General features: G+C 46.1%; 1 protein-coding gene across 7 annotated transcripts in view; it reads left to right on the forward strand.

Moving 5' to 3' along the window:
* The window catches only part of TTC7B (tetratricopeptide repeat domain 7B), a 275,212-nt gene that overhangs the window by 197,758 nt on the left and 50,338 nt on the right, over window positions 1-27,116 (forward strand). For 4 of the 7 annotated variants that reach the window (XM_017961461.3, XM_021941464.2, XM_031667911.1 and 1 more), the window contains 4 exons: window positions 5,455-5,552; window positions 10,532-10,696; window positions 13,010-13,060; window positions 22,629-22,769. In XM_017961461.3, the coding sequence (XP_017816950.2) occupies window positions 5,455-5,552; window positions 10,532-10,696; window positions 13,010-13,060; window positions 22,629-22,769 (455 nt within the window). The remainder of the gene's footprint in view (window positions 1-5,454; window positions 5,553-10,531; window positions 10,697-13,009; window positions 13,061-22,628; window positions 22,770-27,116) is intronic. The other 3 variants (XM_017961462.3, XM_017961463.3, XM_003902158.3) reach the window with 2 other exon arrangements.

Genomic DNA, 27,116 nt, shown 5'->3' on the forward strand with positions numbered 1-27,116 from the left:
TTCAGGATTTGGGGGAGTCTGCCTCCGAACCAGCTAGCGGGAGATGCTGCCCAGGCAGGTTGCCTCGGCGCCGGAGCGCGTTCCTTTGCCTGTACCCCCTTTAGAAATGAAAAAATAAACCCATCAGCTTCGTGTTGCCAATTTCCCCTCAGTTCCCCACACCTCTCCCACCTCCCCACATTCCCTCCCACTTAGCAACCAAGAATATTGAATGTGAGGAGAAAAAAAATAGCAGAATTGGAAAGCTTTTTAAAAATACTTAACCAAATGCCTGGGCTGTGTCCATACTTCCTCCGTTTCCTGAAGGTTCCTTCAGGGCCAGAGTGGGGAGGACCCTGGCTCCAGGCAGTGTCTGGTGGGGACTGGCGGATGGGGTGGGCGGTAGAGGCCCCACCGGTCACTCAGAATTCCCCCTCCAGCTCCCCACAAAGCCTTGAGGGAGGGCTGGTGAATCGCGCAGCCCCTTATTAAGGAGTGTCCTGTCTGGTTTTTTAACTTGATTTTCTCTGGGGTAGAAATAAATGTTTCTCCTGTAGGCTTTATCATTGTGTAAATGCAGTCTTCCCCCACAGCCTGCTCAGTAAGAGGTGACCCTGGCAACAGAATAAAGCCTGAAGGAAGGGCTGTGTCTTTCCGGGGACACATACCTTGCAGCGCTCCCGAGTGGGGCCGCTGCGGCTCCAGCAGCCTAGAGGCTGGGATCAGGGCATACAGGGATTTAGAGGAGGGTAGAATCACATGAACAAGCACCTAAGAATCATGCCTTCTTTAAAATAAAATGAAAACTGAGCAGAAAGCATTTTGGCAGGCCGCATTTGGCTTCTCCCCGGAGCTGGTCCGTGCTGACGTCCCGGCTTCCTTGCTTCTGAGCATGCTGGGTTTGTTTTGAGCCCTCTGCTCAACCTGCCAGTTCCCCAGTCTTCCCCACCCCCTTCCAGATCCACCCCAGGCTCTGCACAGGCCTCCAGGGCAGTGAGACAGGGAAGACGTGGGCAGTAGCAGGGAGTGAGTGGCCAAATTGAGAACAGACCCTAGCTTCTAGCTTCGTATTCTCAGCAACCCATTCCCTCTTCCCAACTTTTGCTTAAAGAGGGGGAAAAAAATTACACTGAGCTAGTCGCTAAACTGAGCGTTGGAAAACTTGCAAATAGTGTTCCACCTGCAGTTGGAGATGCGTCTCTTGCTGTGAGCAAAATGGTGGGTGGCATTCTCTTACATTTGGCGAGGTGTTTGTCATTTCAGAAGCCTGGATTCTATTTCCCTCGGTCTGCAGTTTTGCTTGCAGTTGGGATAGAAATCTGTCTCATGCTTTGTCTCCTCTCCCTGGGTGAAATGTAAGGCTCCCTCAGTCCTTGTGCATGTTGACCTGGCCACTCAAGACAGTGTGAATTCTCACTAGAATCTCACCAGAAGGTCCCAGCAGGCTCCCTGAACTGAATCTCAGAGCATTTCAGCCAGGGATGGTAATAACCGTGTTTCTTGAACCTTCTCCATGCCAGCACTGTACTAGGCCATTGATGTGTTATCTTCAATCCCTACATTAGCCTTGCAAGATAGCTACCATTACTTCCATTTTACAGAAAATAAAATTGAAGATAAAAGTGGCTGAATAACTCGCCTAAGTTTTTCCAATTGAATATGTAGCAGAACAGTGATTCAGCCCCAGGCCTAACATCAAAGCTCTCTCCACACTAGCACGCTGCCTCTCTTGAGCTGACAACCAGTTTCTTTTCATTTTTTATTGTTAACCACTTCTTTTCCCCTCTTGTCACTGCTACTAGACCCATCTCCGTCATGTACCCATGCGGTGACATCTGCAGATGATTCAAAGTCCTGTTTCAGTTACTTGCCAACAAACAGCATTTAAACACACACATACTCACATTCACATTTTTTTGCTCTAACCTCAGTTAGGAGTCAGAGATCCCATTTCATCCTTACAGTCACCAGCATTTGGGTGGAGCTTTTCTTTTTATAAAGCATATCCTCATTCCATCTTTGAAGCAGCCCCATAAAATGGGCAAAAGTCATAGGATCTCATACCCATTTTACTGATGAGACAATTGAGGCTCCGGGATATTGGGAACTTACCTTGACTCTTATAATCCAGGCCTCCAAAAACAGAAGTTCCTCCCCGATCTGCCCCTGTTCTGGTTCCCTAGCCGAGGCCCTTCTTTTAGGTGCAGTATTTACTGTGTGCCAGGCACTATTCCAGGAGTTGGGAAGAGGCTCAGCTGAGACAAGAGCTCCAGCGTTCTGACTCCGAGCCCACCCCACCACCACCAAGCCTCTTGTGTTTAACCTCTGTGTGGCTGTGGAAGATAGAGGATTTCCAAGAGAGGCTTCTAATGGCCAGTATAACTTTAACTCTTATTACAATTCAGTGGTTATAGGGAATAGAAGTCCCTGCATGTGTGCATCTACACATGTGGGCATCCCCTACTTACATTCTCTGGATTTGAGGTCCTTCCCATTTCCTCTCCCTCTACTACCAGCACTCACCAGGAGTGGTTTTCTCTCCCTTCCTGCCTTGGGAAGTGCTCCTGGCAGCCTGAGGGCCTGGCAGAGAAGAGGCGAGGTGACTGGGCCATGAGGAGGAAATGGGTGGTTCACAGAAGTGCCCGAGCAGATGTGTCGCAGAGGGAGAGAGGAAGGTGACTTTCCAGCTTGCCTGAGAGACTGGCCAGAGCGAGCAAGTTAGGGACACTCAGGGCTGCTCAAGGCCTCTCCTTGCCCCTTGTCCAGTATGCTAGGGGTCAAATGCAAATCTTGATTGGTGAAGACTCTGTACCATGTAAATGAAGAACTAAAAATTGCTTCAAGCATTCAGTAAAATTCTTAATCGGTCACAAATACCTAATTATTTTTAATTTTTATTTTTTTTACTTTTTATTTTTTTTGAGACAGTCTTGCTCTGTCGCCCAGGCTGAAGTGCCGTGGCATGATCATAGCTCACTGCGGTCTGTCTCCCAGGCTCAAGCCATCCTCTTGCCTGAGCCTCTCAGATAGCTGGGGTCACAGATGCACACCACCACGCCTGAATTATTTTTTTATTTTTAATAAAGATGAAGTCTTGCTATGTTGCCCAGGCTGATCTTGAACTCCTGAGCTCAAGCCATCCTCCTGTCTCAGCCTCCCAAAGTGCTGAGGTTACAGGCGTGAAACACTGTGCCCAGCCCTAATTATTTTTAGAGAGAAAACATTCAATGTGGAAACAAAAGCATCTCTATGTTGAATAGTGGATTGTTGCGCACACACTGTGTTCAGAGGGAACTAAGGCAGACACACTAAGGATGTAACTGAACGCCGTTTCCCAGCTGGTGGAGGGAATGTGGATCCTGTGCCATTGTCAGGGGGTGAGGTTCAAAATTCAGATGATGGTTTTGTTTGGGGTTTCTAACATTTTAACTCGGCTTCCCCGTACCTCCTACAATTGCACCAGAAGCCTAGGGATAAGTTGGCTGCAGGAATTGACTGGCCATATTAACCTCAGATGTGTGTTGTAGGTATGTGGGTTTATACACACCTGGCATGTACCTAAAAGTTGTAAGTCTTCACAATGCTCCATCTATATGACCTTATGTCATCCTCACACAGTTCTGTGTAGGACAACAATCCTTATCTTCATCTGATCAGGGAAGTCCGTGAGGCACAGGGAAAGCTGCCTTTCGCCCAAAGTGACCTCCTCATTAGTGACAGCACCGAAACATGGTGAGATAGGAAGCCTGGAAGATGAGAATGTCTGAAACAAACCTCAGATTTGGACCCCCAGAAACCCAGGCAAATCCATCCTTTGCAATGCCAGTACCTCATCGCGTGTCTTGGAATCCCCAAGGTGGTGAATAATATGTCATCATTTCACTGTATTTTGAGACAGATCTTCTGAAAAACTCCTAAGTGGATTGCCATTGCAATATTCAGATAATTTGCACTTAGGAGCATTTATGTGAAAAATGCTGCCTGGACAGACCTGCGCTAGAAATACTCAGTCAGTGTTGTGAGGAATGGAAATGTGCATGTACTTTTATGTTGTCTTCTGTTCGGAGACATGTATTGTTTCTCAGTTATGGAAGCAATTAAAAGAGCAGTTTCCGAAAAACATGTCTGAGATGATGTAATAAGTACAGGCTGACAAACAGTCTGTCCTGAAGGAAGTTTCCTTCTGCTTCCTGTGGATTTCTCTAATGTAGTTAGAGAAATCGCTGGATGTGGAAATTGCAGCCTGTAAACTGTATTAAGTTTCATGCCAAATCTTGTTTGTACTGCTTTAGCAACAGCTGCATAAAGGAAGGAAATTGTGTCCCTTTATTGTAGAATCTGAACTTCTTCACAACAAAAAATCACTCTTAAAGCCCCCAGATTGGAAAAGAAAATAGATTCAAAGAAAAGCATTGAAGATTCAAACTTCAAGAGACAGATGTGATTCTTTTTGGAGCTGCTTTGATAGGATATCATGATACAGGAAAAAAGCAATAGTGTTTACCTACAAGCTTCCCAGAATTTAAAAAAAGAAATCCATATTGGCTGAGATCCCTTAACCGTTTCCCAGTTAGGCCCGCTGTGGTCTCCCGTGTGGCATTACCAGGTGAACAATGCCAAGCCTGTTTTGTAGACGCAAGCTGGAGAGGGGACTCAGTAGAGATGGGCAGTGCAGGAAGCTGGTAGGAGTGGTGTTATGGAGGCTGCCACCAAAACCCTGCCATGTTCTCTCCCAGTCCCTGCATATCCCTAGCAGCTGGCTTTCTCCAGCTTAGGAACACTAGACAGGGCTGGTACACCGGCAGGAAAGTTAACCACACGATGTAGCACGAAGGCCTACATTCTGGGGACCCTGAGGAGCACATGACTGTGATCACAGTCAGAAAGGGGGGTCGGGGGTCCTCGAATCCAGCAGCTGCACCTTAGAACCATCTGAGGAGCTGTGAAAAATGTCGACCAGCCAGGAGTTTTGATTTGTTCAGTCCACAGTGGGACCTAGGTGTCTGTTGTTTAGAGATGTCCTAGGTGATTTCCACATGCAGCCTGGGTTTAGAAGCACGGGTGTGGAGCGTTGGTTCATGAAGACAGCTCTTCATGGGTGACGTGTTCATGGACTCACTTGCTGAGACTTCACTTTCTAAGGTTGCTAATGCCAATCAGTTTCCCCCTGTAAGGTGGATGGAAAACAAAGTTTGAAGTTTTCATTTTTGTGTCTTCTAATGACACAAAAGAGGCCAAAATTAGCCAGGGTCTGTGGGTGTGGTTTATGCCCTGTTTGTGATAGTGAACACTGAAAGGAATCCCAGCCCAGGCCGAGCCAGGAAGCAGGATGCCTCCTTCATAGGAAAGATGCTGAAGAACGTAAAAACCACACAGAAGGTATTCACTGGCCTTCAGGAGTCGGTACAGGTTGCCTCTCTTTCCTTCCCTCCTCCCACCTTGCAGGTGACTGACATTTGTAGCTGTGTTTTGCAGTGATTCTGGACGTGGGAGCAGCCTCTTAGATAGAACCATTGCTGACAGACGACAGCTTAATACAATTACTTTGCCAGACTTCAGCGATCCCGAGACAGGTGAGAATAAAAAGCCAGAGGGGACGAAATGGTGTCATGGAGAATGTGGGGGCCTGGGACCAAGTGACATGGGATGAGACTGATCGGGTTGAGGTTGGAAAAATTTCTCGCACAAATGGTTTAAACACTCAATCGAGGTGCATTTCTCCAGTGTCTTTCTCAAGTGTTTGTTCTCGGTGGGGCCAATCGTATGGTTTGCCCAGCCCAGTGCTTTGAAATTGGTTTCCCCCTTTGCTCTTGGAACTTAAAGTTTGAAACTAAAATGAGGTGGTTTCTGTCCCCATCAGGTTTCCCCTCTGCTTCCCTGTGTCTCCCTCTCGCTTTGGGTTTCAGACCTCGCTGAAAGCAAGGTTCGCTTTCTAATCAGTTGCACATATAAACACACATACACCCAGCACAAGACCCCACAGGGTGGCAGGTGGGTTCCACTGTCCCCACGCAGAGGCCCGAGGCACTTCCTGCCTATGAGCAAATCTGCACACCTCGTTGTGTGTGTGTTCCACATTCGCCTGAGTACAGGGGAGTGAGTCCACCTGCGTAGACCCCACAACGGTGACCCAGGTGAAGTGTCCCTTACCTGAGATGCCCAGGACCAGAAGTGTGTTGGGTTCGGGAATATTTACATAAGCATAATGAGATATCCTGGGATTGCACCCAAGTCTAAACACAAAGTCCATTTCTGTTTCATATACACCTATACACAGAGCCTAATTTTAGGCAATTTTATACAATATTTTAAAGAATTTTGTTCATGAGACAAAGTTTTGACTGCATTTTGACTGTGGCCCATCACGTGAAGTCAGGTGCAGAATTTTCCACTTGTGTTGTATCAGCACTCAGAAACGTCTGGATTTTAGAGCATTTCAGATTTTGGATTTTCAGATTAGGGACGCTCAACCTGTACCAACGATTCAGTGGTAACCTGGGTGACTTGACAGACCCACAAAACACATAGACCTGCTCTTCTTTGAGCCTCAAAAATCATTCTAGAGCATCATTTGGAACCTGCTCCTGTTCCTTCTCCCCCACCCACAGGGGACCGTGTACGGCTTCATCTCTATCTGGGTATGCCTGGTCTTTTATGGGCTGGCTGCATGAAAGGGACCACGAGGTTGTTTTTTTGTCCTTGTGCCACATCCCAGCTCCTGCCAGAACCTTTCCAAAGAAAGCCCGAGAGCAGCTCTGAGTCCTGCACTGCCAGGGCTTGTCCCCTGGAAAAACCTATCCAGGTGGGCTAAGAGCGATAGGGCCTTCGGGAGCCAGATGTGATGCTCAAGCCAGGCCCACCCCCACAGCTGCCTTGCAGACTGCATATCTGCCCTTGGCTCCCTTCTACCAAATTTAAAGTCAGCTTGAGAAATCAGATCCATAGGTCCTGTGGCTCCTGGGTCAAAAGATTTTTGGGTGCTAGAAGCGGCACAAATCGTAAATTGGTGCAGTTTAATCTGGCTTGCAGCTGCTGCTTAAAATGTGGACTGAGCCATGGAGAAACTCACCCCCTGGAGTGGCCTGACCACTCTCCAGACAGGTCAGCGGTCGTTGGTGGGCTTAGACTGCACACCAGGCAGAGACCCTGGCTGGAACAGCACAGCAGAGTTCTGCCTCATCCCAGCTCCTGCTGAGGCACCTGTCTAGGCCCTGTCATTGTAGGAAAGAGGTCAGGCTGTCAGGACTAGCCACTGCAAGGTGAGGCTCAGACACAGGGAATCAGAGGAAGTGAAACTCACTATAGCACCAGCAGCAATTTCGGCTGATTCAAAACAGCTGCTGTGGCTACCCAGCGCTGTCTCCCCGCATTTCTCCCTCCTGAGTATCCTGTGAGAACAGCCACACTAAATTCAGACCCCCTTTCCTTCCAGCTGGCCTGGACCTTAATTTCCCTGGAAGTCCCGAGACTTTAATGCCACATCACATTGAGAACAGATAGGGTCAGAAAATAAATGAGGTCCTTGTTATTCATTCTTCCCGTTGCCCCTTGGGACATTTCCCCTAGTGTGCCTGAGAGTCTCTCTCTTCAGATTTAGCTTTCTCAGATGCCACGGTGTTTAGGGAAGATGTGCCTGTGTGACACAGTCTGGGGTGTCACTGCCCTGGGTTGGGCCTGGCCCCCGGGTCTTCCTCCTCCCCCTCTGCTTATTGGTACTGATGCAGCCAGTCTCTCGGGTGGGCCACCATTCATTTCCGGAGAGCCTAGGTGTTTGGAGTCAGGACCGTGGGCTCCTATGCCCTTCCTCAACAACAGGGGGAAGCCACAGCCTCTCAGGCACTGCCACAGATGGTTTCATTGTCGAGTCATCCACGAGAGTCCCTCTGAGACTCCTGCCACCACCCTACACCGCCCCCCACCCAACCAGGCAGCTGCAAAATACTGATTTGCACGCCAGCAATTTAACCAAGAGATCAGGGAATTAGAAAAATGGAAGGCCATTTTAGGAGGCCTTATCATTTGTAAACAAGGGTAAAACATTCTGAAATGACAATGTAAATCAAAGAAACTTACACATTGGGAAGGCTTGCTTTAAAATGGGGAAAAATGCCTCCACCTTGATTAATAGAGCCCAACTGCATGTGGTTCAGCTCATGGTGCAGTCACAGAATGGGCAGATGCTCTCATTCACACACCTGTGTGGAGAGCCCGCCTTGCGAACCACCCACAGATTTTTTATTTCCCTCACCTTGATTTGATTTGAAGAGGAAATACATTTACATAATTCAAAAGCCAAAAACTAATTCACAAGGTGCTGTAGAGAAGTTTGGCTTCCCTCCCTGCCCGTCCATCTTATTTGTTCCTAAAGACAACCGTATTTATTAGCTTTTTGTTTACGCTTCCAGTATTTTTTCATGCAAACAAGCATATATATCATTTCCCCTGCCCCTTTACATAAACGATCACACACTATATATGCTTTTGAGCACCTGCCATTTTGCACTTCACAGCATATCTGAAGATGCCTCCATATCCATCCGTGGAGAATTTCCTTATTCTTTTTTACAGTCATATAGTATTCCATGACACATGGATTTTACTTTCTGGATTCTTATCCATCCAGCATGACCACAGTCATTTTTCCTCCCTTTGCCTTTGAACAGTTTTCATGTGCTAAAGGAGCCTGGCTAATTTTGAATATCCACTGCAGCACTGCCCATCTAGAAAAGCAACTGGGCTATAGAGGAAAAGAGAAAAGGACCTTATCCGAGGTCAGAATGGTTCCCAGTGAAACAGAAGTGACCCTGAGATCAAATGTGGCCTGGGAGAACCCAGCCCTGGCGGGTGGCAGCTCATCAGCACCATGCCCAACACTTTACTGCTTTTCTAAATCCCTTTTAAAGGGCACAGGCGTCCGACACAAGCAGAGCCTTGCGGTGTTAGCATCCGTGAGGGTGCACAGCCACAGCCACAGTGAACTTCCGCTGTCGAGATCCTGCCAACCCTGGGGCACAGGCCCAGGATCACCCACTGTGCAGGCAGATTCCTCTGTGAGGCCTCAAGTCCTCTTGGATCTGTTTTGTTTTGTTTTTTGTTTTCCTCCAGAACTAAATTTATTTTCTTTTTCTGTTTTTTAATTTCTATTATGGAAAAATTTCTAATATGCCAGAACAGAGATACTAATATTCCCATTACCCACCAGGGAGTTTTAGCAATCAGCATTCTCATTTGATCTCTCTCTCCTGTCCCATACTTGCTTTTCCTAGAGTATTTTAAGGCAAGTCCCTAATATCCTATTTTGCCTGTTAAAATTTCAGGATATATGTCTAACTGATAAGAGCTTAAAAATATATAAAATCTACAATACTGTTATTATATATCCTGGGTCCTTATACGGTGCGGCCTCAGTGTTCATGATTTTGGAAGTGGTTGGTTAACTGGAATACGGTTTCCTACCTCTGAAATTGTCCACATGCAGAGCTGTGGAATAACATGAGGAGTCACCCATGTCCATAAGCTTTGAACTGGCCAAGTCCACTGTAGCTAATAGAGTGGAATTTTGTTTCATTAAACAGACATGTCAAACTAAAATAACCCCCCTTTCAGAACATGACTTCCCCTTAGGTATCACCTTGGGCATCCCTTCCTCCCGCCTCTGCCATCTCCTAGGTCCCAGCCAGTGAAAGAGGGCTCAGATAGAGTGACAGTCTTTACTTTGAAGCTCCGAGTCATTGTCTTGTCTTTGGAATAAGTTGGTAGTTCCTTAAATAGAGAATGAAAAAAAAAAAAAATTTATTCCTTTGCCTTTAAAACAGGATGTGGGGTAAGGGGATTTATCTTTAATAATTGGTAGGTATCAACAAATACCTATCCAAAGCAAAATAAGTCTTTTAACTTGAAAGTTTGATCCACTTTGTTTGGGTAAATTTCTCATTGCAGCTGCAGTGGTCTCCCCATTGCCATGTGTTCCTCCAGCTATAAGACATGAAGGCAGCCATACTGGCTTTTCCCCCCAAAGTGCCCAACCAGCACACCCAACCATAGACCACCCCAGAAAGCTTAGCACCCCCTTGTCATAATGCTGGGACCATGACATAGTGTTGCACCTCGGTACTCTGCACCTTGGAAAACCTTATTTTCAAGTAAACTGTATATAAGTGCTTCTCATAAAAAACAAATCTATGTAAAGTCAAGTCCTAACCCGTTCCAGATGAAAAGCAAATTGTTTCCTCTAGAATATTCTGGATATTGTAGGGTAAAGATGTATTATTTTCAGCAGATCACACTGCTGAATCTGTGCCCAGGTAAATCTTGAGTTATTTTTATTCGATGGTGGTGTTGTGGACCAACTAAATAACCAGCGGAAAAACAAATTTGTTTTCTTCGAAAAGCACTTGTATTCTATTGTCAAGTAGAGGAATGATTGTGTATTACATGACCTCATTTTCTTTGCAGCTTATGTGAGTATATTAAAAGCGAGTTTATTTTTTTTCTTTGTGTTTCTAAAGGTTTTTTTTTGCCTTTACCCTTTTTTTCTCTTTCACTTTTTTAGTGTCAGATTCCTCCTCCTCCTCCTCTCCTCTTTCAAGAACCGAATCTCCTCTCCACCTGTTTGTGTCTTCTCATCTTCATTCTCATCCCAAACCCGATACCTTTGTGTGGCCCCCTGCAGCTCATTCATTCAGTGACGCAGGTCCCCGCCGGGAACCCTCTCTCTGTAAACATGGTTTTTCCTTTCTTGTGAGACCTACTTCATTTGCCTGTTTTACCTTCTGATAATCTTCCTAACTGATAAGCTGGAGAGGAAACGTCTTCAGACTTGTCAGAGAGAAATCTTGCTCATTGGAAAATCCGAAAGCTGTTTGGGCAGAAGGAAACCTGAGATTGCAGGCATTGGAGCCCATGTTCCAACCTCCTCTTTGCAAAGTAAAGGAAACCTTCTGGGCAGGACGGATAGAAGCTTTTCTAGAATGTTGCCTCTAATTCTTGGGCCCTTCTGTGCTTTCCTGGAGTTGATATAAATGCATAAAAATTAATCCTATTAAAAGGCAAATTACAACATTTCGCAAGTAATAATTTAATCCTAAAAACTCCTGTTTTCAATTTAGAAATGAATTCAACCAGTGTATAATCACCAAGGCCATATTCTAAAGATCAGGGCCACAGCCCGCTCAATGTGTGGTTCTCAAACTTTGCCATGCATTAAAACCACACAGAGAACCTTTAAAGCAGCGGATCCCCTGGTCCCCACCCCCAACTTTATATTCACGAGGCCTGAGGTGGGGCCTGGGAATCTGGATTTATGAATCGCTCCCCTGTGATTCCAATGCCAGTGGGTTTTAGACCACATTTTGAGAAGCAGTGCTGTAAACTGTTTTCCATTTGCAGTGAAGGAAAATGTGGGGTTTGTGTCGTGAAACCGTGCGGAGAAATTGAACAGTATTTTAGTCTAATCTTGCTTTTAGATAACACAGAAATTTTGAAAGTCAGCTTTAGGGAGTTCCACAACCTGTCCATGAATAGCAACAAGAAAGATCCCTATGTGAAAATGAACACTGGTTGGTAAAACCTTAAATGGGACCTAAATGTGAATCTGGCCCGGGGAGTCCGTCCTTGTTTTCTTTTGCTCATTTATTTAATGTTCACTGCCAGCACTGCCAGAAAATTTAATCTCTGTATCTCTGATTTATAAGGGCTCATCTTTGTTCCAAATGCCCAGTTATATGCTGAACAAAAGCTCTTAAGGGGAACTGCTGCCAGAAAGAACCACTTTCTCTAATGTGCACATCTTTCGGATGGCTCACCCGCTGTGTTCAGCTCTCACATACACAAAGCCAGGGCAGAAATTAGATTACCATTTAAAATAAACCATCCACGCCGAAAAGCCCGCTGACCGTACTTATCTGCATATTAAGTGTTCTGAACTTTGTTTTAATGGCAATCCCAGTTTTATGAAATGGAAGATGAAGATACTATTTAAACACCGTGTATGTTGTTTTTAATTCATTTCTCAAAAAAGGCATTTTCTCTTAATACAATGCCTACTGGCAATTGCCAACTTCGATTTTGCCAGAAAAATTCTTTACATTGACTTTTGTTGAGTTTATTGTCTGAAAATGGGATCTTTCCATTCTAGAATAACATGGTATGTTCCCACTGCCCCATCCACTCTTTTCTGCACAACAGACCCACCTGCCCATATTTATCGTGTTGCATCCTGGGAGCCCTGTGCTCCTGAAACCTTTTGAAGATTGAAGTGCCGACTCTTCAGGGGAGGCACTTTATATCTGATTAATCAGTGACTTTCTGGGGTGATGAGCACCCACTGGGCTTTCTGCTGAATGGAGTGTGTCCCGGGCAGTGCTCAGTTGTTTACTCTTAATAAGCCGAAGTCATCTTTCCATCCTCAGGGAGTGTCTAGCCAGTAACCAGGTGTTTCAGCTGAGACTGAAGCTCTCGAGAATCCACCCCCTCCCGTAGAGTCAGCATTTAGGTAGAGAGGGGAAACATACTGACAAATGTAGAATTTCTTAACTAAAATTTAATGATTTTAAGTCCCAACTTTTCCATTAGGACAAGCAGATAGTCAAGCCCTGAAGTTTTGTGAATTTCTCCCTCCAACCCTTTGACTTCATAGAAGGGAAAATTAGCCCAACCCTACAAACCACTGGAGTCATGATTAGGGTTAATGTGTGGAAAGACCCAAAACCTGCTCGTTTGATTATTTTTCCCTTCCCTTTGGAATTTCCTGCTCTGGAAACAAAATACATTGCATGAATGGGTCAGCTTTCATGTGCTGGGTGAACATTTAAATGGATAGGGGAATGCCCAGTTGGTCTTTCTTTGGTTTAAAAAAAAAAAATTGTTAGTGGAAAAATGTGTGCCACTGTTGAATGGAAATATGATTCTAGACAGCCAGACTTACAGTTGGAAGGTTATTAGAACTCTGTTCGCTTTTTTAGCCTTAATTTTGATTTTTCAAATGTTCCGTTTCTTGGTTTTAATTTTTGGTTTGATCTGTTGTTCCAAGGCAACTCTCCAGAAGCATACTTTCATGGTTTTCCTTCCCTTTTTTCAGTTAGTAAGTAGTTTACCAATCTATTAATCCTTCCGAGGGCCTCCAGAATCACACTCCCCCACCACGGAATGTGCATTGTGGTCGCTGAGCGCTGAGAATGCTGAGATGACGTGGACATCCCTCTGCCACCTGCCTGCCCACTCTGCCACCTGGAGCCCCTCCCTCCTGAGAGTCTCATGCACTCAGCGCAGCTTGGGTTTATATATGAGGAGGCAGTATTGATCTGAGAAGGACTACAAAAGAAGGCATTGCAGGGAAAAGGGCCAACTCTGGGCGTGCAGTGGGTGGATGAGAAGCACTCCTGGCACTGATTGGAAGCATGAGATGCCCCGCCTTCCCAAGGCAGGTGGCCAGTAAATTTTAGGTAGAGGGAACCAGTTGGATCTTGAAATGTCTCTAATTAATCCAACCTTTGTTGTTCATAGGAGAGCAATTCTAACTGTTAATTTTTCTGAAAATAAGCAGACATCATAAAACTTAAAACTGTATCTACCAAAATTTAAAGGAATTGCTTAATTCCCTGGATGTAGGATCAGTGCTTTTTTTTTTTTCTTTTTTTGTTTTTGAGACAAGGTCTCACTTAGTAGATCAGGCTGGAGTGCAGTGACACAATTACAGCTCACTGAAGCCTGGAACTCCAGGGCTCAAGCAAGCCTCCGACCTTGGCCTCTTCAGCAGCTGGGACACCAGGCACACGCCATCACACCCAGCTAATTTTTAAATTTTTAGCAGAGAGGAGGCCTCACTGCGTTGCCCAGGCTGGTTTCCAACTCCTGGGCTCAAGCGATCCTCCCACCTCAGCCTCCCAAAGTGCTGGGATTACAGGCGTGAGCCATCACGCCCCGCCTTACAGTGCTTTTGGCGGTGTTTAAGTCATTAGTGAATTGTCACATTTTCCAAAGGACGTTTCTTAGACCACTGATTCTCTTTGGTCAAATATATTTGGACGATAGTCCGTCTCCTGCCTAGTGCTTCATAGTTCACCTTAACCACATTAAATGTTCTGAGAAGTCCCGCACTTTGACCCAGTGTTCCCAGGCTAATTTAATCATTTTTTCCACCCTAGGAAATCAGTGTTCCATGCATTGTATTTGGGGAAATGCTGGTGGATATGGGATCCAGTGCATCTGAATGACCGGAGCCTTTAGCTTATGGCAAATGCTGCCCCTCACCCTTAAGAGTTGATTCCACCCTCCGAAATCCAGCTCAGCCTAGTTGTGCCTTCATTTCTGGCCTAAAAACAGTCCATAATAGAAAAGAGGTATATGTTGGTGTTGTCATCACACATTAGGTGCTTCATAAAAGAGATTTCCCTGCCAGGTTCCTTTCACCATCAAGGGCCAGCTCTGGAGTCAGCCGGCAACTCACTGCATCGCCCTGGGCCTCATTTCCTCATCTGGAAAAACGTAAATTCTATAGTTTTTCTATGTACACCGCCGCCCTTATGATTTGGCAGCCGTGGGTCCTGGTTTTAAGGGCGAGTCAGGTGCCTTCCCCCTGAGTTACGCCCTGGGCAGCTAGGACCAGAAGAGTGGAAGTGGCTGAGCAGGATGGGAAGGAACCAGCAGGGCTGTCTGCATGCTGTGCATCACTTCTTAGAGGACCCCGGGCGCTCCCCTGCAGGTGCCCTAGCAGTGGTCTTTTTGGAGAAAAATCCATGCTGATGTTTTATTCCCCTCTCCAAGAACGTGCTAAAATCAAGATTACCGACTTGAGTTCTTGGCTCCATTTTTCCTATCACTGATTCTAGTGAAATTGCTGCTCTCTTTAGCAATAAGTCACCAAGAGAAAAGAGTAAACACATTAATGAAAGAACATCCCTCTAAAATAAAATAAGATTGAGAAAGGAATTCAAGAGAGTAGTGAAGTTTTTCTCTTTCCATTATGACTAGCATTTTATTGAGTTGCATTTTCTAACACTCAAGAATGTATATCATGATCAGGAGGTGACTAGTCCATTAGGCCGTTTTAGTCTCTGTTCCTGCGTAATAGAATAAAGTAGCTTTAAAAGAAATCTATGTATATATGGGAACATCTCTCTGTGATGACCATACCATTTTTGAGGGGTGGTAATTTTAAAAATTCAGCCTTAATATAGAACCTTTTTTTACTATTTTAATTAAACTAAAATTAATTTAATATAATTCTCCTTAATTAGTTCTGTAGTATCTTTCTTTAAACAAGATTGAGTGGAATAATAGGAGACTGACAAGCCACCAGTAAGTGGCACTCAGGTAGAAGCTGGGGAGTGTGTCCAGCATTAGAATATCATCCCAACGTGGGAGGCTTTCCCCCGGACGCCGGCAGTCAGGCACTTGGAGGCTCAGAGAGCCTTCCCCAGGCAGAAGGCACTTCCACCCCGAGATATAGCCTCATGAATATACATCGGGGAGGGTTCAGGTGGAGATGGAAGCATCTGCCCAATGTAGTCCTCCAGAAGGTACTGTCTCTAGTGCAGAGCCACCGGCGGAGGCTCGCTCTGACAGCTGGCACCTTCCCGCATGCGTGTGAATGGCTTCCCTCCATGCTTTCCGTGTGACCGCCTGGCCCTGCCAGCACCCGCCAGCAGCATGCTGCGCTAGCCCCGCATGCCCACCAGTGACGACATGTCCCCGGCCCTCCCTGCCTTACTGGGGTCCTTCCCTGGAAAGAGCTTTCCCCTCTCAGGACAAGACACGTGCTGTCAGGTTTAAACGGTGCTTGCTATTCTGTGAAAGTCAGTGGGAAACTGATCCCGTCTTGGGGCTATGAGTCTTAATCCTTTTTTCACTTGGTGAAAAACGGAAGTGTCTACTAGAATAGTGACCAAGGTGATTTATTTATCAGAGGAACCCACAGCAGGAGCCCTCATGGTTGGTGGGACTGGGTGGGCAGCGGCCCCGCCCCTGCTGTCACACTGGGGGACACAAGGCGCGAGGGCAGTTCCCAGGGAAGCAGCAGATGGAGAGGAGAGCTGTGGCAGCGCGGTGCAAGGAGCCACCACCTGGAGTCGCCTCCTCAGAAAGCAGGACTACCCTACAGCAAAGATGGGAATTGTCCTAACTCCCGGGCACCAGGGAAATGAGGGAACAGCAGTTATGTTTTTTTAAAGGTATGGAGAAATATGCCTGCTTTGAGGGCCGAAGTGAGAGTGGACACTCACGCCTCTTCCTCTCCCTTCAAGAAATAAGAGACAGCCATGACTAGCTCCTCCGCCTCCTCCCATCCTCAGCCCCCAGGACATTCTGGTTCGTCAAGCACAGGTGACACACAGAGACAGAAGGGCACAGAGCTGCCAGCAGTCTGCAGTGTTGGACTGATTTATTTCCAAGCCCTATCTTGAGAAACAGAATTTTTTTTTCCTGTTAAGAAATGAAAATTCTAAAGCAAAGCTAGCTGACAGAATGCTGAGTCATTCTGATTGCTGCTTAATATTCAGGTTCTTTAAGAGATGGAACTGCTGCTTTTTCTTATTATTTTAATTGTTTTGGGGGCACACCTTCCAAGAATTGGAAGGTAAATAAGTTGACAGAGAATTTGGAATCATTTCAAGGTCAAGGGAAAAAGAGGTACAGAGATTCATTAGCAGCAGGTGATTTCTGCATGCCCACAACTGCAGTGGCTCAGCTACTTGTCAGAAAAATATGGGGAGGGCAGGTGTCTGCCGCTGCAGCATTGGACAGAAAGAATGTGGGTGCCAAACAGAGATGGGGCTTGGGGTGCGGCCACGTGCCGTTGTTCTCCCACGTTCACGCCCATGAGGCATGGAGTGAGTTCTCCAGGGCTGGGAAGCAAGAAGCTGCCCCAAATCCTGCCAGCCTCATGTGAGGTGGTCGGCTGACGTCTTTCTTTTGGTAGAGGATGTTTTTCACACATCATGTAATGTGGCTATCCATTGTTCCTGGCACTGGAATGCTTGCCAAGTCACCGGGTGGGCAGGATTCCATCTGAGATCCAGCTCATCTTCTATGTGCTCTGAGAGGAGAGGGAAGGCGAGGGGTCCTTCAGACTGCAGCCACTTAACTGAGGCCACCAGATAGTTAGAAGGAGAGCTGGAATATAATATATGCTATTTATTTGGCAACACTGCATGTGACAAATACAGGGATATGAAGCATAACTAAGCCACTTAATTTATCAGTTATGCCCTTTTCTTTCCTTTTTTTTTTTTTTTGAGACAGAATCTCACTGTGTCACCCAGGCTGGAGTGCAATGGTGCCACCTCAGCTCAATGCAACCTCCGCCTCCTGGGTTCAAGCGACTCTCCCGCCTCAGCCTCCCGAGTAGCTGGGATTACAGGCGTGAGCCACCAGGCCCGACTAGTATTTTTTTGTATTTTTAGTAGAGATGAGGTTTTGCCATTTTGGCCAGGCTGGTCTCAAACTCCTGACCTCAAGTGATCCACCCACCTCAGCCTCCCAAAGTGCTGGGATTACAGACATGAGCCACCACACCCAGCCTGTGCCTTTTCTTAACAGAATTATTGGTGCTGGGATCCCTTTGGATGATGAACTTTGGTGGAATAGGGCTCACATGTGATTGCCACAGCCGAGGTCTATGTGAAATTCACCATAGGTGTCATGTGCGTTGGAAAAAGGATTTTTGGAGAAGCTTCACCTACAAAGGCAATTTGAGCTGGCTGTCCCCAGTGTCCTATTTGTGGCAGGCAGGGTTTCTCAACAGCCCTCAGTGAATGATAGGAGCATGGGTCAGAAAACCTCAGGAGGGGTTCAGAGCTTGGACTCGTGGTACCCTGAGGTCAGTGACCTGGGTTCCTCTTGGTTCCTGATCCTCTTGGCCGTGGGTCCTCTTGACCCACCACAGTTCCTGGGTCCTCGGCTGCCTTTCCCTGTCCTTACCCCCACACACAGTGATGGAGAGAGGAGCCTAGAAGGATACAGAGGCACTTTGCCTCTGTATCAAGTGTCCAATATAACATTTTCTGTTGAGGATCTAGGTGGGAGTGCAAGGAAAGCCATTGGCTTGTGGAAATGCAGATGGCCTCTGCTCCTAGACGTCACATGCCCCTACACCATTCGGGCCATTAGACCACAGACCTGGGCTAAATTTCAGAGCGAGCTCTCACCTGCCTACGTCAGCCCTCGTCCAGTGGGTCTTGGCAGTGGCTTTTCAGAGCCCCTGTGTCCCGTGACTGTGGAAGAGAGGCACGCTGTCTCCTAGATGGAGCACGGCAGCCGCTGCACGGCACACAGCCCTGTGGGCTCTGGCAGTGGCGGGACCTCTTGAAGCCGGGTGGCAGATGAGACATGCACAGCAGCCCAGGTGCTCTCCCTGGCTCACCTGTTGAACCTGATTATTTGGAAATTTATTTCTGCAGAGCCTTGGATTTCAAATTGGAAATATGTCCTATAGTCTAGCTTCTGATTCCTTTTTCAAGCCTCAGTTTGCCCATTTCCAGCTTAAGTTAATAGTGCTCTCATTCTGATGTATGATGCGGGAACAGGTTTGCTGTGGTGAGAAAGAAAGGGGTTCTTTAAAAATATGCTGGTTAGAGCCAGTGTTTCCAGCTGTTTACCTGTATAAATCAAAATCCAGTGTCTGTATAGTCACCATTTCAGTTCTATGAAACAATAAAATACAGGGTTTTTTTTTTTTTTTTTTGGAGATAGAGTCTCACTCTTGTCGCCCAGGCTGGAGTACAATGGTGCAGTCTCAGCTCACTGCAGCCTCCAGCTCTGGGGTTCAAGCAGTTCTCCTGCCTCAGCCTCCTGAGTAGCTGGGATTATAGGCGTGCACCACCATGCCCAGCTAATTTTTGTATTTTTAGTAGAGACAGGGTTTCACTGTGTTGACCAGACTGGTCTCAAACTCCTGACCTCAGGTGATCTGCCTGCCTTGGCCTCCCACAGTGCTGGGATTACAGGCATGAGCCACTGCGCCTGGCCTGCTTGTTTTTTGTTTTTTAACCAGCTGTATCCATTCTGATTAAAGTGATGTTTTTCCTTCCCCCTCCTTCCAATACTAATTCAACGGAAGACTTTTATTTGTTGTTTATTTTCAGAAATATTAGATACCAACTTATCTAATTTCACTATTGTCAGTTATCTGCTATTATTATGTGAGTGCCCTAATATTCATCCCTGGTTCAGAACATGAAGGCTCTCTGCCCTGGTGAAATGTGTGTACCAAGAAATTGATAGGAAGAAAAGCATTATTTCTTATAAACCTGTTATCCTTCTCTATATTTTAATTTTACGTTAGAGAGGGGAAATGTCCGTGTTTAATTGGAACTATTCACCACTGTCATTTTTAGTCTGGATTGTTGGAAGTGATGAGCACTATACTGAAGTGGCCTTTGAGTGGGTGAAGGTTCCGGCCTCTGAGCCTGTTGTTAGAGGGGAAGAGTGGAGCACACGGACGTGCATCCAGAGAGGGGGTGCCCTCTTCTGAATTTCAGACAGTGACTTGTCTACTGACAGCACTTGTTCATTCCCTGCACACTCATTTACCTAATGCCTAGTATAGGTCTGGTATTGTCAGTCCCTGAAAATCCCGAGACTGAGGACGTAGTTCCTGTCTTCTAGACCCACACAGTCTAATAAGGGAGACAGTGAACATTAACTTTAAAACCTGTGGTCTGTGCATTGTTAGTGACAAACTCATAGAAGCACCGAGGGCCAGAGGGTCTCACTCATTGTAGGGAGAAGCGGAAGGCTCACAACAGCCTTCCTGTAGGAGGTGGCATCAGAGCTGGACTTAGAGGACAGATTTGGAATCAGACTAGGGTTTTCATTCTGGTTAAAGATTAGTACATATAAAGTGCCAATCGCAGTGCCTGAAGCATGGTATGTTCTCTAAAACTGACAACCACCACTGCTGTCATCATCGTCACCATCATCATCATCATCTGCCAGACCTTATTCATAGTAAAATATATTGTGCTAGGAATTAATTGATTTAGTTGTGTATAAATATCACACAGAGAAGAAACTTTAGCAGTAGTTCTGATTATTTATTTGTGGACCAAACAAAACAGTTAATCCGAAAACCAAAATTAGCCCCTCCAAAAGTCAAAAATTCCTGTAGCAAAAGATTCACAGAACCTGGTAGAAAAGGTACAGAATGCTTCCAGAGCAGTAATTTGTTGTCGTTATTTTTTAATGAATTAGTGAATATTTTACACATGTCTCAGTTTTGACTTCTAATGTGACTATCAATAGACATAACTCATATAAACAATCTCTTTAGGGTCTTCAGTGATTTTTTAGAATCTGAAGAGATTCTGAGACCAAAAAGTCTAAGAACCCTTGTTCTAGAGAACAAGATCTTCCTGGAACTCTGTGCTCCAGGTGACCCTTGAGCTGCAGCGAAGCAGGAGAGCTCAGGCTGCCTGGGCCATGTACAGGCTTTTTTTTGACCAAATATTCATAACATTTGCTTCCTGTCTCTCCAGGCGAGTGGTTCTCATCCTTAGCTGCACATTGGAATCACTTGGGGTGATTAACAAAGATGCCAGTCCTCACCCCTAGACTGAGTGATGTGGTTGGCCTGGGATGGCTATAACCTCATGATTTTTTAAATCCCAAATGATTTGGATGTGAAGTTAAGGTTGAGAACCACTGTTCAAGCCAGTGAGAAGGTAGCCAGCTTGGCAACGGCAGAATAGGGCAGCAGCAACCTCTAGGCTATTCATTCATTTAACTATCATTGCTACTAAAAGTCTCAGGGAAACTACATCAAGTCCTTGTTATCAAAGTTAGAATATTACTTTCCATAAAAAGGTGACAAATAAGAAATTTCAACAGCAGTTTAATCATTTTGCTATTTAGATTTTTTAAAAATAGTAGTTAGACATACTTTGTCTAAACAAGGATAGATTCTTAGCCACACTTCCTAGGTTCTCCCTTCATATGCCATCAATTAGACCTTTTTTTTTTTTTTTTTTTTTTTTTGAGACAGAGTCTTGCTCTGTCACCCAGGCTGGAGTGCAATGGCACGATCTCGGCTCACTGCAAGCTCCGCCTCCCAGATTCAAGCGATTCTCCTGCCTCAGCCTCCCGAGTAGCTGAGATTACAAGCATGTGCTACCACAGCTGGCTAATTTTTGTGTTTTAATAGAGACAGGATTTCTCCATGTTGGTCAGGCTGGTCTCGAACTCCAAAACTCAGGTGATCCACCCACCTTGGCCTCTCAAAGTGCTGGGAGTACAGGCATGAGCCACCGTGCCTGGACAATTAGACTCTTTTAACTCAGCCTCTGAATTCCGTATTGTGCAGCAGGACTTGCTATACCTTTCCAGAGGCTGCTCTCCTCTTGGTCATCCTTGTGGGCACTGTTGGCCCACTCTGATTTCCATCCACCAAGGCCCCACTGAAGGATTCAGGTGCATTTAGAGGCATCCATGTTACCATTATATTGGAGCAATCAAAACATAACATGGATGGCGCATCTGTTGCTGTGAATAATACTCTTTAAATTTATAGATGATGGGTGCGTTCCAAAGCGCAACTGAAATTATTTTTATGCTCACAATTTTGTATTATGAAGAATATAACTCCATTTATTTTGTAGTCAGCATTTATCTTTATAGATTATTACTATTTTAAACTTTATGATGATTTGGTAGTTACCATTCTCAGTGTTGGAATGTTTATCTCCATACTAAGCTTTCTGATGAAGTACAAATTAAGAATGATGCAGGTGAATAGAAATATTAACAGTCTCAAATTTGAAACAACTGAGAATCCTGCTGTCGATTCTAAAACCACATCTCCAAGAGTGAATGTTAGAAAGAGGTGGGAAGCAAGCCTCTGTTTAAGGAGGTGGTCTCTGATCATCAGTACCTCCAAGAGGTCAACGTGAAGAGAAATGAGTTTTGCATTTTGACTTGTGAACTACACCTATCCCTTGACTAGTGAACATGCTCAGTCGACCCGTGTCCTTAGCCTTTCAGGGCAGCAGGTTTTACAGAGTCATCAGGCAGGTGCATATTCTGAGCCCCAGGAGTCTTTGCTACAAACCCATCCCATCCCATCCCCTGCTAGTCTAGCCTTAAGGATAGACATCTGCTTATACACAGGGCAAAAGTGTGCTTTTTTCTGCAGTTTTTAAGTCATGCCTTAGAATATGGTTCTAAACTGAGGGTGTAGCCCACCTCTCCAAGGCTGGGAAGTTGCTGGGTTTGTCTTGAGAATGGCCAGTACATGTACTCCAAATGCTACCGCAGGAGGCAAGTGTATTCCTCCCCTGACCCTGATTAAGTTTCTAGGTTTAGGCCCTTACAGGGGCGCTTTGTAATGTACCTTTGTAGCGCTTCATTTATGTGATTTTTAAACACTAGTATCGTCACAGCTGTGTATCTGGCCCCCTATCTCCCAGCACTCACGCTGCTAGGCTGAGCTCCTGGAGGGGGCATGTGCTCTGTTTGTTGACAAAAAGATTAGCTAAAGCCTAAGGATGGAAACTAAGGCCCCAGGCCATGATTGCCCACATTTCTTTGTGGACAGTAAATCTTAGAAACATCCTGGGGGAAGGGGTGTGTGTGTTCCACACTTGTCTGTGTGGGAAGGGGTTGATTGGTTGGGTCTGTTCTTTCGCTCCTGATAGAGTCTTCTCAAAAACCTCTCACAGGCTCCGTCCACGCCACATCAGTAGCAGCCTCAAGAGTGGAGCAGGCACTGTCGGAAGTGGCTTCGTCTCTGCAGAGCAGCGCCCCTAAGCAGGGCCCGCTACACCCCTGGATGACGCTGGCACAGATCTGGCTCCATGCAGGTACCACTCCGCCCCCTACCCACAACCTGCTGCTGTGCCAAAGCCTGGGCGCTTGCCTGTTTAGCCCACACCCCTCATCAGGAAAGCTCAAAGCTTCAGTCAGGCACCGAAATGTTACTGCTTCTCTGCAGGATCCACGAGTGACTCTGTATGCCCTGATCCCCCTCCCCTGCCTCGGTGCCCTGGCACAGAGCAGACATCTAAGAAAGTTTTCTGGATTTGACTCTAAGGATTCTTGGGGAGTTTGCCATGTGGGGTACCGGGTTTGTGCTGTAGGGACTGTCTTTGTGAGTGACTTGGAGTCATACCTGTACCAACTGGATAGATTTGAGTTAAAGTATTTAACTCAGCCTCAGTTTCCAATTCTGTGTGATGGGCTTAGGAATAACACCCATCTCCCAGGGTTGGTGAGTGCAATGCCTGGCACATCTTGGCAGTGAATTCTTGGGGTCCCTGCGAGAGGGCCAGGTGGTGGTAAGGACACAGATGTCTTTATAAAGCCAGGGAAGGGGCCGTGTGTTTGGTGCCGCCATGTTCCTGTGCGCCTCTGCCCCTCTCTGTTGGCTCTCTCCGTAATTTCATAGAGAGACAGCAGCAGCCTCTGACCTGGAGACTGGCCCAGAAGGGGGCCATGAGTGCCCCTTCCCCAGTTCCCAGGGCATTTTGCTGGCTCAGCGATGCTTCTGCACCACTAAAAAGCCCAAAAATAAATGCAGTGTCCAGGCTTTTTTTTTTTTTTTTTTTTTTTTTTTGAGATGGAGTCTTGCTCTGTCACCCAGGCTGGAGTGCAGTGGTGCAATCTCGGCTCACTGCCACCTCCGCCTCCTGGGTTCAAGCAATTCTCCTGCCTCAGCCTCCCAAGTAGCTGGGATTACAGGCGCCCGCCACCACATCCAGCTAATTTTTGTGTTTTTAGTAGAGATGGGGTTTCACCATCTTGGCCAGGCTGTTCTCAAACTCCCGACCTCGGGTGATCCACCCACCTCGGCCTCCCAAAGTGTTGGGATTACAGGCGTGAGCCACTGCACCTGGCCTGTGCAGGCATTTTAATAATGAGAATCTCACTGCACTGCGCTTCCAAGAAATAATGGCTGTTTTTACTTACATATTTATGTTTCGACATAAAAGGTAATTCCACTCCTTAGGTTTCATCACTTCATCCGTACAGCCCTACCTGGGCCTTCTCAGGCTTGACTCTTACAGTGCATGGTGAAAGCCCACATTTGGCTGAGAAGGGTGCTTATTATCCACCAATTGTCCTTCTGTTGACTCCTTTTTTGCCAAGGCTAATCGTGTGATATTCCACCCTGTTTGATACCACTGGCAGGCCTTCGCATTGAAAACGTGTTTGGATTTACCTGGCCTTGGCATGCCACAGAGCCCAGTTCAGCCAGCCTTTTCTGTGTTGGCATCTTCAATTGCGCCATAACGACTACCATAAATTAACAATTTATATCCTAAGCAGAAGTACAAAAGAGGGGTGATTCCTGAATTCGCAGTTGTTCTTCTCTGCTGCAGACACCTGCGGCATTCGGCCTCTTGCTCAGAGAGGCCCAGACATTCTGGCTCTGAGGGCCAACGAGTAGCAGTAACGCCTCCTCCACAGCTCCCTTATGCAAAAGCCCAGTCCCTGGCAGAGAAGTCTGATGCCTGTCCTAGTCAGTCACCCCCGTGAACAACGACTACAGAGAACAGAAAGGGAAGGAGTATGGTTTAGTGTCCAGGCCAGGTAAACCTGAACTTGTGGGGCTGGTGTAGGGGCAGAGTTGCCTTTCAAATTGGTCTCAAAGTTGGGTTTCTGAAGTGCCGAGGTCTAAAACACCAGAAGGGCTGAAGGCCATTCCTCCAGGGTGGAACTACCTCCCCTGACCTCAAAGGCGGTGCTTCTCTTGCTTGTTTCTTGGAAAACGTACTGACCTGAGAGTCAACATATTCCAGCAGAGCTCCGCCTGGCATCTTGCTGCCGCCGACTCAGTTATCCAGAGACTTTGCCCCACTTCGCGTGGCCTGCCATGACTGTTGGGGAGGAAATTTTGTAGCTGATTATTAGAATATTGAAGAACTTGATGGCTAAGATTCAGCTGGGAGCTATCCTTTTATTTTATTTTTTGGTGGGGATGGAGTCTCACTCTTTTACCCAGGCTGGAGTGCAACCGCGTGATCTTGGCTTACTGCAACCTCTGCTGCCGGGTTCAAGTGATTCTTCTGTCTCAGCCTCCCAAATAGCTGGGATTACAGGCACCTGCCACCATGCTCTGCTGATTTTTGTATTTTTAGAAGAGATGGGGCTTTACCATGTTGGCCAGGCTGCTCTTGAACTCCTGACCTTGAGTGATCCACCTGCCTCAGCCTCCCAAAGTGCTGGGATTACAGGTGTGAGGCACCACGCCCAGCCTTCTTGGAGCTGTCCTTGAATTTTAATATAATCACACAAGATCCATTTCTCATTGCGTGGCCCATAGGACAGAGTCAAGTTCTCCTTCCTAGCGAATGGGTGTGGCTTTACTATTCTAGAAGGTGGTGGAATTGAACTATGGAAAGTGACTGTAGACCCTGTAGGGCCTGAGCAAACTGTGCTGTATGCATACGGTGAGCATTATGTGTAGGACGAATGAATGCAGTCAATTATGATCTTTTTGGAATTTGTGCCATATTGACTATTTCAAAGCAATGACTTTGCTTGAGTCAAGGTTTGGAATCGTATCGTATATTCACATAGTCCTTCAAGAGGAAAATTGAGAAGACAGATAGTTTCCAGTGCACTGCCAGGTTTTACCTTATGTGATTTGAGCCTCACTGCTCTGAGAGACAAAATAAATGGGACTCAATTTTTTGGCAGTTCATGAAAACAAGGTAACCTCTATTTCCTGTGTCCATCATCAGCTCCCACAATACTGCCAGAACCCATAAGTTTTGTAAGCTTTAGAAGAAATTAGTTAGATCAAGGTCTGATACCCAAAGCCATGGTGTCTGGGTGGCATTTGTGGGCCTGTTCTCTCCTGGTGGTTTTTTTCTGGTGAACTGAGTACACTGGGAGCTCGTGATGGGAACCCATGGTGGAGGTGGACCCAGATTTGAGGCTTGCAGGAAAGGTCACTTGGAGATGACCTTGGATTTCCAGCAGAGAAATCTATCATAGCAGAGAGTCCCTAGGCCACTTGTCTGTCTTTGTGCAAGGCAAGGAGATAGTGAATAGGATACCTGTGCCACCAGCTGCTCTGTAAGGGGACAGGTCCAGGAGATGAGGGATGCTTGCCCACAGCAGGTCCCCACTTTCTGTGTGATTGGTGCTCCCTTCCATAGGTCCATGGCAAACAATTGAACAGCCACAAAGTGTAAAGGCTCCCTCTTATCCGTGAGCCTCAGTCACCCCCGCCACAGGCAACCACTGTCACCACTTCTGTGCATCTTCCAGAAATCTCACACGCTGTACTTTGTCCCCCACCGCCCTCTGAATGTGCTACCTGGTAGGTCAGTGCACATCAGCACCTGTAAGGTGACTTATACTTTGTCACGGCTACAGAGTATAAGTCGACTGTATGGTTAGACCGTCATTTGACCAATACTCTACTGGTTAACATTTAGATTTGAATCTTGAATTCAGCTGATAACATTTAGATTATTATGGCAATTTGTGCCAGACTGACTCTTTCAAAGAGTCAATATGTAGAACTGCTTGAGTCAAGATGTAGAATCATATCATACATTCACATAGCCTTTTAAGAGGTAAATTTACAAGAAAACAGCTTCCACTGCACTGTCGGGTTTTACCTTATGTGGTTTGAGCTCCCCCGCTCTGAGAGATAAGTATCTCTAGTATTTTGCCATTACGGATAATGCTTCAATAAGTATCCCTATACGCAGTCTACCCTTTACATTCTCGGGTTCTGCATCCATGGATTTAACCAACCTTGGATTAAAAATATTTGAAAAAAATGTGTCTGTACTGAACACGTACAAACTTTGTCTTCTTGTCATTATTCCCTAAACAATACAGTATAAGCACTATTTAAATAATATTTACATTGTATCGGGTATTTTAAGTAATCTAGAGATGATTTAAAATACACAGGAGGATGTGCATAGGTTATATGCAAATCCTGCACCATTTCATATCAGGGACTCGAACATCATGGATTTTGGTATTCGAGGGAGGTCCCAGAACCAATTCCCCATGGATACCGAGGGCCGACTGTGTATTTTTTTTTTTATCTGTAAGATAAACTCTAAACAGTGGAACTGATGGGTGAAAGGGAGTGTACTCTTTAATTTTGATAAGTTTTGTCCATTGCCTTCCGCAGATTTGTACCAGTTTACATTCCAGTCAACAGTGTGCTCATGTCCACT

The sequence above is a fragment of the Papio anubis genome, chromosome 7 (genome assembly GCF_008728515.1).
Source record: "Papio anubis isolate 15944 chromosome 7, Panubis1.0, whole genome shotgun sequence".
NCBI lineage: Eukaryota > Metazoa > Chordata > Mammalia > Primates > Cercopithecidae > Papio > Papio anubis.